The sequence below is a fragment of the Lycorma delicatula genome, chromosome 9, assembly GCF_047948215.1.
Source record: "Lycorma delicatula isolate Av1 chromosome 9, ASM4794821v1, whole genome shotgun sequence".
NCBI classification, from domain to species: Eukaryota; Metazoa; Arthropoda; class Insecta; order Hemiptera; family Fulgoridae; genus Lycorma; species Lycorma delicatula.
Genome location: NC_134463.1, coordinates 80,953,327 through 80,969,322, shown reverse-complemented (window position 1 = coordinate 80,969,322; position 15,996 = coordinate 80,953,327). Strand labels below are relative to the sequence as shown.

The 15,996-nt window shown below is 28.7% G+C and overlaps 1 protein-coding gene across 3 annotated transcripts in view; it reads left to right on the top strand.

Moving 5' to 3' along the window:
* Window positions 1-15,996, top strand: part of LOC142330627 (synaptic vesicle glycoprotein 2C-like) — a 167,276-nt gene that overhangs the window by 109,026 nt on the left and 42,254 nt on the right. For all 3 annotated transcript variants that reach the window (XM_075376054.1, XM_075376055.1, XM_075376056.1), the window contains exons 2-3: window positions 4,045-4,098; window positions 13,073-13,234. In XM_075376054.1, coding sequence (XP_075232169.1) covers window positions 4,045-4,098; window positions 13,073-13,234 — 216 coding nt within the window. The remainder of the gene's footprint in view (window positions 1-4,044; window positions 4,099-13,072; window positions 13,235-15,996) is intronic.

Sequence of the window (15,996 nt, the reverse complement as noted above, 5' to 3'; positions counted from 1 at the left end):
TAAAAAAATATGTGGTATATATTTAGATACAAGTTACATGAATACAGAAAAATTCAGATCTAATTTCTGCTATTCAATCAGAAATGTAATATTGTTTCTTCAAGGCCTTTAAGACAGTTACATAATTTATTGAAAATAGAATTGAAACATACTCATAGCCTTTCTAGTAAATCAAAATATTATGCGGTGAAATGCGAAAATATCTATCTTATTATAAATTAATAACTAACAGCTCCAACTTCGGTGTTTTTTTCTTTAGCTAGATTATATTAAAAATTTATGTGTGGTTGAATGAAAGAGAAGTGGGTGGAATTATCCAAAATAATGTATTTCTGTTCATTGTAAACATTTTTATTCCTTTTTACAACTGTTTATTAATAAACAGTTGAAACCAAATTTGCACAAAATAAAAAAGAATCGAAATAAAATGATTGAATTTACAAAAGTACAATCAGAAGTTTAAATAAATTATAATAGAAATAATATGAAAACTGAACTTTTTATAGAAGTAGAAGAAAATTGGATCTTCCAATACTTAATCATAAATGTAATGTTTCTTGAAGAATTTTACAAAGTTTCTATAAAATACCAAGGTTTCTTACCTTCATTGCAGTTTATTATCCATTAAATAGATAACAAAAATGATTTGAATGACAAATAGTAGCATGTATTTTCCTGCAACTAAATCCTTCAACAAAACAGATTTTCAGAAAGCATTTATCTTGGATCAAATTACAAATTCTACACAAACTCTAACTGAATACATTAGGTACATACCCTTTTTATTTGAGTAGCACTGTCACAGTGTTTTTTTGAACACTTGATAGAAATTTTTTTACACATACAATTTATGTTAGAATAGAAATAAATATTATAAAAACTTTAAACCTTGATATTAAAAAAAAAATGTATTTTATTCAATATTCCCTATTTTAATTGATCAGTAGGTGTAAAGTTTTAATGATCGAGTCATACCTTCTGGACTGTCATAAAAGATCCGGAATATATGTAAAATGTTATGTGAAGTCAAGAAATAAAAAAAAAAAATAAAGAAAATAAATAAATTTATTTTTTTAAGTTTGACTAATGGATACCCACCTACTATATAATAGATCATCATTTTTATTAATATGGAAGTTAAAAAGCATCTAAGCTAATTGTCAAGTACAAAATCAACTTGCATAATATCATGCTAACAATGTCATGCTTTTCACCCCCTTCCTAGGAAATTACAACTTTATTTGTTTAGAATTACGGCTGTATCTTTGTATTTCTAAACAATTAAAAAATTAAAAAAAATTTTTTTTTAAACATATCAGAACTTAGGGATTATTTTCTTAAAAATTTATTTTCTTTGAATGCTGCCCCTTGATATGGGAGCCCCAAAATGAACGTTTTTTTTCAATAACACAAAAAAATAGTCCCACCATTCTAAGTTTTCCACAAGCATAGAATAAACTTTTCTTTGTATTTATTTATTTAGCCATCATAAAATTAATACTAAAAAAAAATAAAAATACTTTTCATAAGAACGTGGGGAAAAAAGAATTCTTAATTTTGTTTAATGCTTTTCAATAAAAATAAATTATTTTGTCATAAAGATAAAAATAGTGCTTAAAATGATTGAACGCCAAAAAGATTTTCCAATGATGATTTATATAACTTGAGCTGAAAAATTATGCCATTTATTATTGCTGGCTTTTGTTTAGTTGACAAGACTATTATAGTAATTAGAACTAAAAAATTCTAACAAAATGCAGTGAAACATATCCATTGTCCTTAATTTTGACAATCCATAGGAACTGATACATTATAAGTGGCTTTAAAGTTAATATTTTACCTTATTTTACATCCTTCAATTTCTAAAATGCTTCCAAGTTATTCCAGTTGTGGAATCATCAATTGCATTAAGGAATTCAGTATATAAACCTTTATTATTCTTATAACTTTCTCCTTTTTGAATGAATTCTTTTTTTATGCTCTAGGAATTATTAATTTTCTACTATAATGCTCTGGAGTTTCTTTATTAAAAATTAGAATTTGATTAAAAAAGGTAATATGTCTGAGTAGAAAACTGAGTTGTTCAAAATTATCTTATGCTGGATGGTAATTAAGTAGAATACTGTAGGATGAATTGATATTAAACCATATATCAGAGGGGATGATCAGACTATATTCTGATGAAAGAAAAGGATGAAATGAAGTTACATTTAAGGCCACTGATAAAGGTGTAAATCTTCTCTGCTTTAGGTTAAAATATATGAATTTAACAAGCAGTTAGAAATTCCAGGTGATGAATGAGATATGGGGCAGCTAAAAAACCTTGCATTAGTCTATTTTCATATATAATTTATTCTTATTATAAATAAATGATTTAGAAAATCTTAGTTGAAGACAATTTGTCAGGAAATTGGATAGGCTTTGTTAAAAATCAACAGCATAAATAAAAGATTTATCTTTGAAGTCATCAGTATTTAATAGTTGTAAAGAAGTTGCTCTTTGTCGGTTACTCTTAAAGCATATCAAATTATATGTGCTTACTTCATACCATAAAAAATGCTTCAACATGCCCTCTAGATACTAGATAGTCACATTTTCCTTGATTATGTATGTTATTTAACATTGTGATGAAAATTCATGCGATGATTCAGAATGAGCTATGATGTTATCATCATTCATCATTCATCAATGAATATGATGTTATCATCATTCTTCAACTCAAAAAAATTAAATTTTATAAAGGTGTCTGACATTGACAAAACTTAAAAATATTTTGCATTATCATTTTATCAATTTGCTCAGGGAGCTATGAATTTCACTTACATTACTATACTTTTTAACAAACCTCAAAAAAGGACGAAGTTATCAATTCTACTGTATTTTTTTTTTTTTAATGTATGTTACACAATATCTCTGATGTTAGTGAACTGACTTCAAATTTTTTTTTAATCAAAAGAGTATATATTTTTTAATCAAAAAAGTGTATAGTTACTGGATACCAAAATTGTAAAATAAAATAGTTTAAAAAAATAAAACTGACTTCAAAAAATAATAGTACTAAAAAGTTACTAATAATTAGATTTTTTTTTATGAACTAAAGTAAAAGTATTTACCACAAATAACTATTTTTGAAGTTGGTGCTAGCCGACACTAGTTAAACAACAAAAAACCTATGATCTATATAATACAAATCCTAATTCAAACAATCCAAAATTGGTAATAGAAATTTTATTACAATAAAATGAGATCTACAAAAATATAACACAATAATAAAATGCGACATACAAAATATGATATAAAGTACTTAATAGATGCTTAGGTACATATATTATCACCAAGTATGTATGACGTAGGGAATTAAAGATGAGGTATCTTCGTAAGACACTTTCTCTTAAATGCTCCTGGGATTCTATTTTACATGTGGAAATCCTGTTTAGCCGCCTAGTGGTCAATTGAGGTACTAACTTTACGTAACTTTATGTTTAATTTGTGTTGGCTGGCACCAACTTCAAAAACAGGTATTTGTTGTAAATACTTTTACTGTAGTTAATAAATAAAAATATAATTATTTGTAACCTTTTAGTACTACTATTTTTTGAAGTTGGTTTTTATTTTTTTATTTAATTATTTTATAGTTTAAATATATGTAGATGTACGTGTATATCTATTTTACACTCATTTTGTTTTGATGGAACTCATTTACAATATCATGTTTTTTTTCCTGCCAATTCATTCAGATATATACAGCACTTTTTCTTATGATTTTCTACCCATACATTACATTGTTTTCACAAAATAAAATAATTATTTTAGTTAAACTAGTGTAGATTAATGATCCATGTTGTCTGCTCGTGAAAGACAAAAAATAAAAAGTTATTAGCAATAGTTCACTTCTGATTTAATATAAATTTATAAATTTTTTTTTAAAATATTTAAATAATAATTTATTTAATAATGTGTTGTAATAATTTTATTTTGATATCACATTTTTAATGTGTAGTATATTAATTCATCATTTCTTAAAAACTTTTTCTTTTATTTCAGGTTTGGATTTTACATCTTCTGGTGCCTCATTTGATAAGGCAGTAGCTGCAACAGGTTTGTATTCATTTTTCACTTGAACAGTAACAGTTTTATAATTTAGTACAATTTTTATGAATATAAATTATGTGACCGGCATGCTTACATGTGAGTAGTAATTTTTGTATGTGCCTGATAGGTAAATGTCGGTTTTGCCCAGTAACCATTCATGATTATTAATTTTTGCTTTTGAGTAGTACAGAATCAGTGTCTCTCTACCCATTACTCTTGGTACAGTTTACGTCATCAGTGCTGGCTAGGTGTGTGTGTGTGTGTGTGTGTGTGTGTGTGTGTGTGTGTGTGTGTGTGTGTGTGTGTGTGTGTGTGTGTGTGTGTGTGTGTGCGTGCGTGTGTGTGTGTGTGTGTGTGTGCGTGCGCGCGCGCGTGTGCGTGTGTGTGTGTGTGTGTGTGTGTGTGTGTGTGTGTGTGTAAGAACTTGTGATTATTGATAAATTAATTTTTTTGTGTATATTGTTTTTAATTTTTATTGTTGTGTCCTCAGACAAGCTTCATATACATTTTAACAAGGAAAATAAGTTAAAAATTTTAATAAGTGAAAAATTTCAGTCCCTCTGGAATCAAACCAAAGGCTAGATAATTAGTGTGATAACAACTACACTAACTAACCAGCCAATTGGGCTGATTTGTATTAAAAAGAAAACAATTTTATAAAAAAGCAATAATCAATCCAGTCTGATATATATTTGTATTGAATTTAATCTAATTCATATAAAACTTCTGCTGTGTAGATTTTTTCAATCTCACTGCTTACTTTCATATACTTTAAAGATTTTTTATCCAATTTAAATTGGGTATAATATTTTTTTTATTTCCTTTGGAAGTAAGTAGTTTTGGAACTTCAAGTAAATTTGAAAAAAAATTACATTATTGATCAATATTTTTACTACATTTCATACATAGCATGTGCATATTATTATTTTGGTAAAAGTTCTTGCTAACCTTTTGATTAGCCCTGTATGTTAATCAGAATATTGAGAAAGAAACGCTGCTGTTACTTTAAACACATAAACAAAAGTTTACTTTTATTAATTCTGTTAATACAATTTTTTCAGTATCTGGAGTGTATATAGGAAATTTCATCATTTCCTTATGACTAATTCATAGCAATTAAGGTGAAAATAAATTTCATCTGGCCTTTTTGACAAAATTTGTATTTTGGTAACTTTCTTAAGAACTTTTTTATGGTTCGATTTACTGTAAAAATATAAATACTTAACATTAAACCACATATATTTCAAAATTTTACTAGTAAAAAACTAAGTATATTAGGCACAATTTTCTATAAGATTAATGCATTTTAAAGCAACTTTTAAGATAACTTGAAAAATGATACATGTTACTTAAATGGTGGGGTAGGTCTTCTTCGCGCTCTCGACAATTTTCCTTTTTTCTAGATAAATAGTTCTTCTATTCTGGTAATGCTGTGAGCTCTGTTGGTTATATTAAGAATTTAAAAGAACTCGTAGTTGAATAAAGTAAAATGAAGGCATAAGAATTGGGTAGGTAAATAAGAACATCCTTACGAGAAACTACTCTTATGGAGAAACTAAGAAATTACTATTTAAACAATTTAAACAACTATTTAAACAATTAAACAAAAAAAGGAAGAAGCAGGATTAACAACAATAATGTGAAGGAAAAATGTGTGAATTTTAAAAAGGAAATAAAAAATAAAATACACTAGAAGAAAATATGATTTCACAAATGGAGACTTCAGTTCATTGACAATGATGTTTTTAAAGTTTGCTGAAGTATTGAAAAAAAGCCATGTTCAAATCTTAAATATATATTTATCATGATTTGCTGTATACAGTACAGCAAGAAAACATTTTGACTGTAAATGCACGACAGGAGAATCGGTGGATTTTATAAATACACATAATTCATCTTTATTGAGGTAAAACAAAGCTTTTCAAATTTAAATTCTTTTTACAGATTATTTATCAGTTAAGATGAAAATATAAATAACAAAAGCAGAAATATTTCAGTCAGCAGAAAAAGAAAATATACCTAAGTAAATTAAATGAAATACTTTTCTTTATGCAGAACAAAAAGCCAAACATTAGAAAAATAAATTTAGAGTTCTTACAGTTTTAAAGGCATTACACGGCATGACAACAGATGATTTTATTCTGTTAAAAATTTTAAATAACTTGGTTTCAAATGAAAGGAAAATTTTCATTTAAAGGACCTTTCAAAGGTAATTTAAAATGCCTTCTCCAGTTTAGATACTGATACTGCTGTAGTTAATGGTGTTCATTTTAAGAATGTTAGAATATACCTTAAATAAGTAGTTGAATAATAAATTCAATCTTTGTGGTGTTTATTGGTTTAATACATACTTTTTGTTAAATTTTGTATGTAAATTTCATATTGTTCAAATTTGTTGAGATGATGTTAGTTAAAGTACAATTTACAATACTTTAATATTGTGGTTAATGCCTTAGTAGGTTTGTCCTGCTTGTATGAGAGAATCGATTAGTAAAATTTAATTTTGTGGTCGGTAATACCTGTATGTTTTCCTAGTATCTGTGGCTAAATGTACAGATTATTTAGTATTTAAGCAATTACTTCAGTTAACAGTTAAATCTGTTTTTCCTAGTTAGTATGTTTGTCAGTGTGTGTTTTGTTAATATTCAGTAATGTAAATATTGTTTTGAGTTTTTCAGCACAGTTATCATCTAAAAAATGTGGTCTTATTATTTAATATAATACATGGACTAAAGCTGCAGTTTTTTATTGTGTGATGTTCAGATAAATGTTGTAATAACAAATGTGTTGTGGTTTTTCTGAAAATTCAATCTGCAAAAATATTTCTATAACAATGACTGGAAAACTGAAACTGATTAGCTGTTTGATAAGCTAATAAAATGAAAGAATTTTTCTAATATCCACAGCAACAGTAATATTTTTTGTATTATCCAGGTCAAACACCAATTATGCAATCCTAAATCTTTTACTTCTTGTGTGAGACAAATAGATTCTTTCAGTAGAATTTCTAATAATCTTCTGAAAGGTATTTGAAGAACTAGTTCCATTACTTTGCAATTACATTTCATTAATTTTGAAATGTTAACAAGTTGTCATACTGTTCATCAGCATCCATTGTATTACAGAATTCATCAAATAAATGACCATGCAGCCAGTGAATTGAAAAACTTAAACATACTAAGACTGTTTAATAAGAATAATTTCATATTATTTTTATGTAATAATAATAATTTTGTATATATATTTAGTTGTAGAGGATTTAGTTTCACACAGGTGATGGTCATGTACTAACATCATCCACTGTTAGGAATCATAGATATTGTTTGCAAAAAATTTGTAACAAAATTTAATTTTTATTACCTTTCATTATGCACAGAAGGGATCATTTGTTTATTAGACAGCAGAATGCACCTTGATAATTATTTCATGTTAAGAGATAGAATGAATTTCAGTCATGGTACTATCCACATTAGCATCTCATGCAAGCTTTATTAAAACTGGTAGTATTGTTAGTGATGAGGAGAATGTTAATAAATAGAGATAGTACAAAACAGCTACAAGCATGCTTGTTTGCATCATTTTTTTCCAGACATTAAAACAGAAAAGAATATATTTAGAAGAATTTCTCTAAACAGTGTAATTTTATATTTGTTTATATTTCAATAGTAATTAGTTTTTAAAATGATAATTTTATGCTAATTACAAAGATGTGTATAATTGAAGGGTTCTAAGGGATCAAAGTGTGCCCAGATCTTAGCATTAACCCTCTGATGTAGATATAAATAACTTGGGTGGGCAACAGGGTTCAAATCTTCATATCAGAACATTGACAAAGATTGAATGAAATATCTTATTGTATCAGTTTTTAACTAAACAAAGCTAGAAACAGATTAGGGGCAAGGAAGAATGAACTTAATTTTTACTTCTGTTTTTTAATTGTTATCAAAGGGAGAATTCATTTCCAAAAAAAAATTCAACATATGAAGTTAAATAAAGTAATGACCTGGTTCAGAAAAAGTTTTTATTTACAAACCAAATTATACATGGACTCCATCACCTTCGAAATAGTTCCCTTGGGAAGCCACACAATGCTTCAAACGGTTTTCCCACTCTTCATAGCAGTGTTAGAAGTCAGAAACCGGAATATCCTTGAGATGGTTGGTTGCATTTTTTTTTTATGTTTTCTACTGTTTCAAAATTGTGTTCTTTGCCATGTTTTTCCTTGCCAAAAACTCATTAATTGAGAGTGCAGTGTGACAAGGTGCATTGTCATGATGAAGCACCCAGTTGTCTTTGATGGCTGGTCATATGCAAGCAACACTTTTCTGCAGTCTTACAAGAATTTCTTGGTAAAAATATTGATTTACAGTCTGTCCTTTAGGCAAAAACTACTTATGGACAATGCCGTTACCATCAGAGAAACAAATTAGCATAGTTTTGATTTGCTCATTTTTACTTTTTTGGGATGTGGTGAGTTTGAAGTGTGTCACTCCTTGCTCTGACATTTTGTTTCTGGGTCATACTCAAATATCCAAGATTCATCACCAGTAATAACATTTTTTAGAAAATCAGGATCAGTTTCAATTCGTCCTAGAGGATCACGGCACACTTCCACCCTGTTGTTTTTCTGTTCAATAGTGAGGTTTTTGGGACAAAGTTTGCACAAACTTTTTTCATGTCCAATTCAATTATCAAAATTTGATGGACTTTGGTATGATTCAAATCCAATTATTCTGCAATGATTCTGACAGTTAATTGCCAGTCGTACCTTATCAAGTCATTTGCTCAACATTGTCATCACTTTTTGACGCTAACAGTTTTCCAGAGCATGGATTGTCTGCAACTGATTCCTGGCCATCTGAAAATGCTTAAAACCACCTAAAAACTTGGGTTGATAACAGAGCGTCATTTTCATACGCCCTTTTCAGTCTTGAAAAAGTTTTAATAGCATTCTTGCTGAGTTGCATCAAGTTTTAATACAAAACTTGATGCACAATGTTGCTTATAATTAGTATCACTCATTTTTGTAACGCAAACAAAAACTTCAACTTTTGTTTCACGAAAAGTTTGTTTATATCTCATGTGGCAACAATAGATTAAAATATTAATACCTATTATAAATCAGCTGTTCATATAACCATATGTTTACTAGTAGTTTTATAGTGTTGCCACTTTGGCTGCCAAAAAAAAACTGGTCTCATTACTTTACTTACAGACCCTGTAAATATATATATATATATATATATATACTTTTTTTTTTTTTTTTTTAAGAAACTAGAGAACCTTAGGAAGTGAACTTCTTGAACACTATTGGTGTTTTGCAACTTTTTCTTATAGTAGAAAACATTTTGAAATAAAGTAATGGTAAAGAAATGGCAATATTTCAGTTTTACATTATGTAGGGTTTAATGAATATTATTATAAATTTTAGAGAACTAGATCACCAGTTGGTGAAAAAGAGGTGGAACTGTTGAATGACTTTATATTGGCAGATAGTGAAGATAGAACTTATTTTGCAAGAGCAGATAAAATATTGATATTTACATTTGCATATATAGAGGAGATAGAAGGACTGGATAAAGGCCCTTTAAAAAAGCACGCTATCCCAAATTTAAACTCTTTCACAACATTAATTTTTCAATTTTGTTGAAAGTGGAATGTGTTTAGGAAAAAAATATTGCTATTTAAATATTTTTATAATTAGAAGAACTAGAAGGCAGGAGCCCCTTTGTGATCACAACGTAGTCAGAATCTTTTAGGTACCATTTGAACTCACTTTAAGAAAATGCACAGTTGAACTAAGTTTGAAAAAGAATAGTTTGGATATAACAATGATTCATTTGATTTAAATGAGAGAGTAGATGGTTGGAAATACGAATGAAAGGAGTCTGAAATTCTTGACCAGGATTTTTTTTAAATGTATATCACAATTTTTAAAAAGAACATTTCCAATATTGTATTATAATTTTTAATGAAAATTAAGATACTAGGAGCAGAGAGGCCTTGATTGTAAGATTGATGATGGTGTTTTTTTTTGAAGAGAACAAACATATTTTGAAGATGTATAGTTTGAATATCTGCAATTTTTCAACTTACCTGCAGTTTAAGATAGTCAGGTAACTCAGTTCTTGGGAGTCAGTAGTGTCTGAATTTTATAATTTAATTTTTTTTTCCTAATAGTAAACCACTTCTTCGAAATAAATAGTTTGAATGTCATAGTATTTTATTTTTTGTTAATTTAGGGAGCTAGGGGTTAGAGGTCCATGGTAGCAAGAAAGAATAAACTTCTTGAAACCATTTTGTTTCTTAATCTTTTCAGAAAATAGGACCCTTTTAAAAAATATCAAATGGTTCAAATGTCACAGTATTTCAGTTATTTCCCAGTATAATTCTCATAAAGTGTTGGAAAATTTTTACTTAGTGAAGGTAAGCTTCTAACCAGAAGAGGATTGGTTTCTGTAGTTCATTAAACGTGTGATTATTAGTTTTTTTCCCAATTGAATGTTATTTTTAACCTATGTATTATTAATTGTATTATAATGAAATCTATCAATCAGAATAGTTTGTAAATAAGAGGTGAAGTAATTATTATATACTGGATGATTCTTGGGAAGGATCATATTTTTAAAACAGTATAAGAATCTGTCATGCCACTTCAATAGTACATCAGTACAATCCAGACAAATGAACTGTGTATCTTTAAGTAATAGTGCACATTTTTATGTGAATCATTTATGTTATCATGATAAAATTCAATATAATTTACATAGTTTTATTTTGCTTATTATTTGTGATTTGTTGTTACACACTTCTTACTACCATTTGTAATTACCTTTTAATCAGTACTCGAGGTCATACATAGATTACTACTGTTTGATCGTAAACAATTTCAAGCATAAATATCATACTAAACAATAACACAACGTGATTAAACTTAATTCAATCTGTATGTGTTTTTACTTTTAGATGTGTAAAAATCACTCCAAAGTCTTCCGTAAGACTTTGGAGTGATATTAATTTTCAGCTTTATAAGATTCATTTACTAATATAATATTGCTCTTTTTTCTGATCGACTTAAGTTCTAAGAATTTTTAATTCATTTTTAAAAAGAGTAATGGTATTTCACTTGCAAGTTGAATAGTTGAGTACTTATCATTAATTTATTCTCAGAAGAATGTATTAGATAAAAAAATAGATAATTAAACCTCCATGTTTGCAGTGTGATAAGTTACATTCTATGGCAACATAGAATTATTTAACCTTTAATTGCGTATTTTTTCTTGCCTTTTTCATTATTGAAAGTAAACAATTTATTTAAATGCTAGAATCAAGATTGACTGCTATACTAAGAACAACATTTAAGATACTTATTTAAGGTTTGATTAAAATGGATGTAGATGTTTAGAGAATTTTTCACTCAGAGTATACTAAAAAAGGTTGCATTTTTATAAACTTTTTTTAATGTTTATTGCCATAAATGAATAATTATAGGTGACATGATATAAATTGCAGGGTCAGGCCTGGAACTTTCATTGTCGTTGTGAAGAATAACAAACATACTATCCCAAGCCTAGTGGAAAGATAAGGGGTAAAGTAGCTTCACTTCTCATCTTTCCACATTGTCTTCACTGAACGAAATGTAGTTTAGAGTTACTAATAATACCTTTCAAAATAATGGAATTTTTTCTCCTAAAGACTTTTTAGAAATAATGATCTCCAAAAGCAAATAACTTTTTCAATGGAGAATTTAAGAGTCCTGTGGTTAATTGTACAAGTTCGTTTCATATGAGATGAAATTTTAATACAATTCAGAGAATAAAGAAATGTTAAGTTATGCATTAAGAAAGTAATATTTAATAAAACATTTAGTTTTGAAAACAATCAACAGAATAAAAAAAAAAATATGCGAACATAATACCATTAGATATGTGTGATATTACTCCGGTTAAATCAGCATGAAGGTATTGTTTTTTGTTTAAACATGTATTTTGCCATCTATGATTTTTGATATTATTGTCCCGTGATTTTAGATTTAAAACTGGTTAAGACTACCAAGCAGTAAATGGACATACAACCCCGTTGTACATGTACCCAGATGTTTTAAGGCAATGTAATCTAAACATAAAAAACAAAAATAGTAAAGAATGGTATTCAATTTCTTTGCTGATCAGAATCAATAAATATAAATTATTTTTTCACTTCAGAAAAGTGTGCATTGATTTATTACTTTACAATATTTGTCCATACTCTTTTTCTTGTGTTGTCAATAAAGCATCTACTGCCACCAAAGTTGCTTTTTTTAGTCCCTTTGATTACTTGAATAAAAATGTTTTTACTCCTGGATTTTTCTTCAGAATTGAATGCTATATTTTGCTGGAAAGAAATCTCGTTCTCTCATAGGCATTGGCTGTATCATTACAAACCGTCACTACTGCTTAACATATGTCAAAATTGTGATACGTACATGTATAAGTCACTTCATACAACTTTCCACCACATAGGTATGTAAGTACTTGGGGTAATTTGCACATGCTGTCCTCATTGTGTGAGAGGAAAAATAAAAGACATACTATGTATATGCAAATCAGCTACTATCCAGCCTTTCTCTCCCTCTCAATGTTTAGCTCTAAAAATACGATTAAATATCTCTTGCATTTCATTGAAGTTTGTATGCTGATATACTACAATTATTTGACTAACTAAAGAAGATAACTAAGGCTAGTAAAGAAGGTAAGAAATTGAAGAAGGAAATGACTTCATGCCTTAATTTCACTAATAAAAGTAGAAAGGGCTTGTTATTTTTGGAAATGGCTACGGCATTTTTAGATGAAACTCATGTTAGGTCACCAAAAACTGTATGGTTATAGTATTGAAATCAATATTTTATAAATAAAATAAATAAATAAATAAAAATTAATATACATATATAAAATATTAATTTATAAAATTTTAATTAATTTATGTTTTGTTTTGCTTTCAGATTTTGGAAAGTTTCATTATCTTCTTCTAATATTATGTGGTCTGATATATTTAGATACAGCACTAGAGATTACACTTTTATCTTTTGTGATACCAGCAGCAAAATGCGATTATAAGATAAGTTCAGAAGATGCTGGTTGGCTTAATGCATCACCTATGTTAGGTAAGAAAATATATATATATATTTTTCAAAAATATGCCCATATTTTTTAATATATTTGTTGGAATTTTACATTAAATTTTATATTTAAAAATTGCAGACAGATCCAGATTTTGACTTACTGTGACTCTCACTCATTGAGTCAGCAGATGGCAGGTGTACACTATATACACTAATTTGTAAATATTAACTTTGTTATATATTTTATTGTAAATATATTGCAGTTAATTTTTTTTTTTTTTAGTATAAAAGACATAAAAATGTAAAAAATACATGGAGATATTAACATCAGCTACCTTGCCTAACGTGTTATGGTTAGCAATTGTATTTAATTTCATTGCAGAGTTTAATTTATTAGTTTAGTAAAGAAATGAGCATCGTCACCATTCACAAAAAAATATTAACAAATAATTATAATGATCTAGTTTTATAACAAAGAATATTATTATCTACAACATTGTAAATGATAAATAATGGCAAAACATTTTTTTTTAATTTAGAAAACTGGTATGTCTAAAGGTATCGAACAACTGTATCTCTTAAAATTTTATCTCCTGTTAGTTGTAGTTGACAGCATCCTATTGTGCAATTTTCCTAATTTGTAATCTATATAGAATAGACAGTAAATAAATAAATCTGTGATTAATGTTATGTTATATAAAAATGCTATTCTTATGTTTAAAAGTAGACTGCAGAAGATATAAAAGTAAAGGGTCCGGCATATAAAACTGACGATTTTTGAGGGATAATAATTAAACTGTGTTTCGCACATTTAAACATTTTATATCACAAATTAAAGATCAATTTTTGCAATTTGGAGTGAATTACTTACATAGATTTTTTTAATTTAAATATTATGTCGTCCAAATGTTTTCCATTACTCCTCACACACTCACTTAACCTCATTCTAAAATTTGACATTGCTCGCTCAATCATCACTTGTGGAACCGCTTCAATTTCTTGTTGAATGGCCTCCTTGAGTTCTGCAATTGACTGTGGTCGACTACTGAAGACTTTACGTTTGAGATAACCCCACAGAAAGAAATCACAAACAGCCAGATCAGGTGAACGCGCTGGCCAAGGAATGTCGCCAAATCGGGAAATCAAACGTCCAGGAAAGGTTTCTCGCAGAACATCCATTGCGATTCTCGCCGTATGGGCGTTGGCACCATACCGTTGAAACCAAATTTCACGTCTTTGAAAGTAATTCAGTTTCGGTCGCAGAAATTCATTCAACATGTTTACGTATCGATGAGATGAGATGTTACTGTTACTCTGCAATTTAACTCCTTAAAAAAATACGGGCTAATTATGCCGAACTTTGAAACCGCACACCACACTGTAAATATGGACTGTGAACTGGTTTTTCAAGAATTTGCCGTGGATTATGCGAAGCCCAATAACGGTAATTTTGTTTATTCACAAATCCTGACAGATGAAAATGCGCCTCGTCACTTAAAAGAATAATGGCATCCTGGTGGACATTTTCGAGGATGACCTCACAAGCTGCTTTGCGAGACGCCCAATAATTTGCATTAAGTTGCTGCACTAACATCATCTTATACGGATGGAATTTCAGGTCAGCATGAAGAATTCGTCGTACACTTCGATCAGAAATGGCTAGCGCAGCAACATGTCTCTCTGCTGAACGTCGTGGAGACCGCGTAACAGCTAATCTTACAGCGTTAATGTTTTCAGGCGTTCTCACAGTCCGTTTTCGTCCTGTTGGTTTCATTTTTAAACCAGACGATGTGTTCCTAAAATTCTTCACCCACAACAATATCGTATTCCTACTAGGAACAGACGCGTGTCGATTTAAATTGAAATGTCTGCGAAATAAACGCTGTGTTACAATAACCGAGTCATTATTTTTAAAATAGGATTCGATCACAAACGCTCGTTGTTCACTCGACCACGACATACTGGCTTCTGAAATAGCATGAATGGTCTATTCATGTCGATGTACAACATTCCCGCCTTCTCATTGACAGTGGTGCCAACATAACAATTACTACAAAATCGTCAGATTTATATGCCGGACCCTTTACATATGTTTCTTAACTAAAGTTTAGTAAATTATCCCAAACATTTCTGAGTAATAAAACAATTCACCCTGTTTATATAATATGAGAAGACATAAAATTTGAAAAACTACTGCTTTCATAAAACTTTACTTTAAACTTCTGATTATTCAATAATACCTATCATAAGAACATACTTGTTAGTGATCTGTGACTGTTTATTTTTATAAAATTACTGGCAGTTAATTATCATTATATGATTATTCTTCATGTATATCCACAACTTAGAAGTGTAATCTCTAAAACTCAATTTCAAGATCTTTGAGATGGCGGAAGGATTTGTATGTTGAGAAGGACATATAAAATACCCTATAAGAAACTAAAGGGATAATATAAAAGAGGTATTGAAAGGAATAAACTTAGCTCTGATAGAATATTGTGGAAATAGAAGTACAGACTGGAGTATAGAAAAGTGTATCAACTGTGGTAATCTGCTAAAAGTAAGGTGTACTCATCTTAATTTTATTTTTTTACATGACATTATTATTTTATGATATGATAATGCAAGTGTCTGTTTCAAAATTTCATTGAAGTTTCTTACTTCATTACGTAATGGCATCTGTTGATCATGTGTTTCATATATTGATAACCTGCCTGGTTGTTTGTTCATAAAAGAGACATATGTTCTAATATTACATTAGAAATTTTGTTGAGTTTAGCGGTCAAGAAGTTGAATTTTTAGTT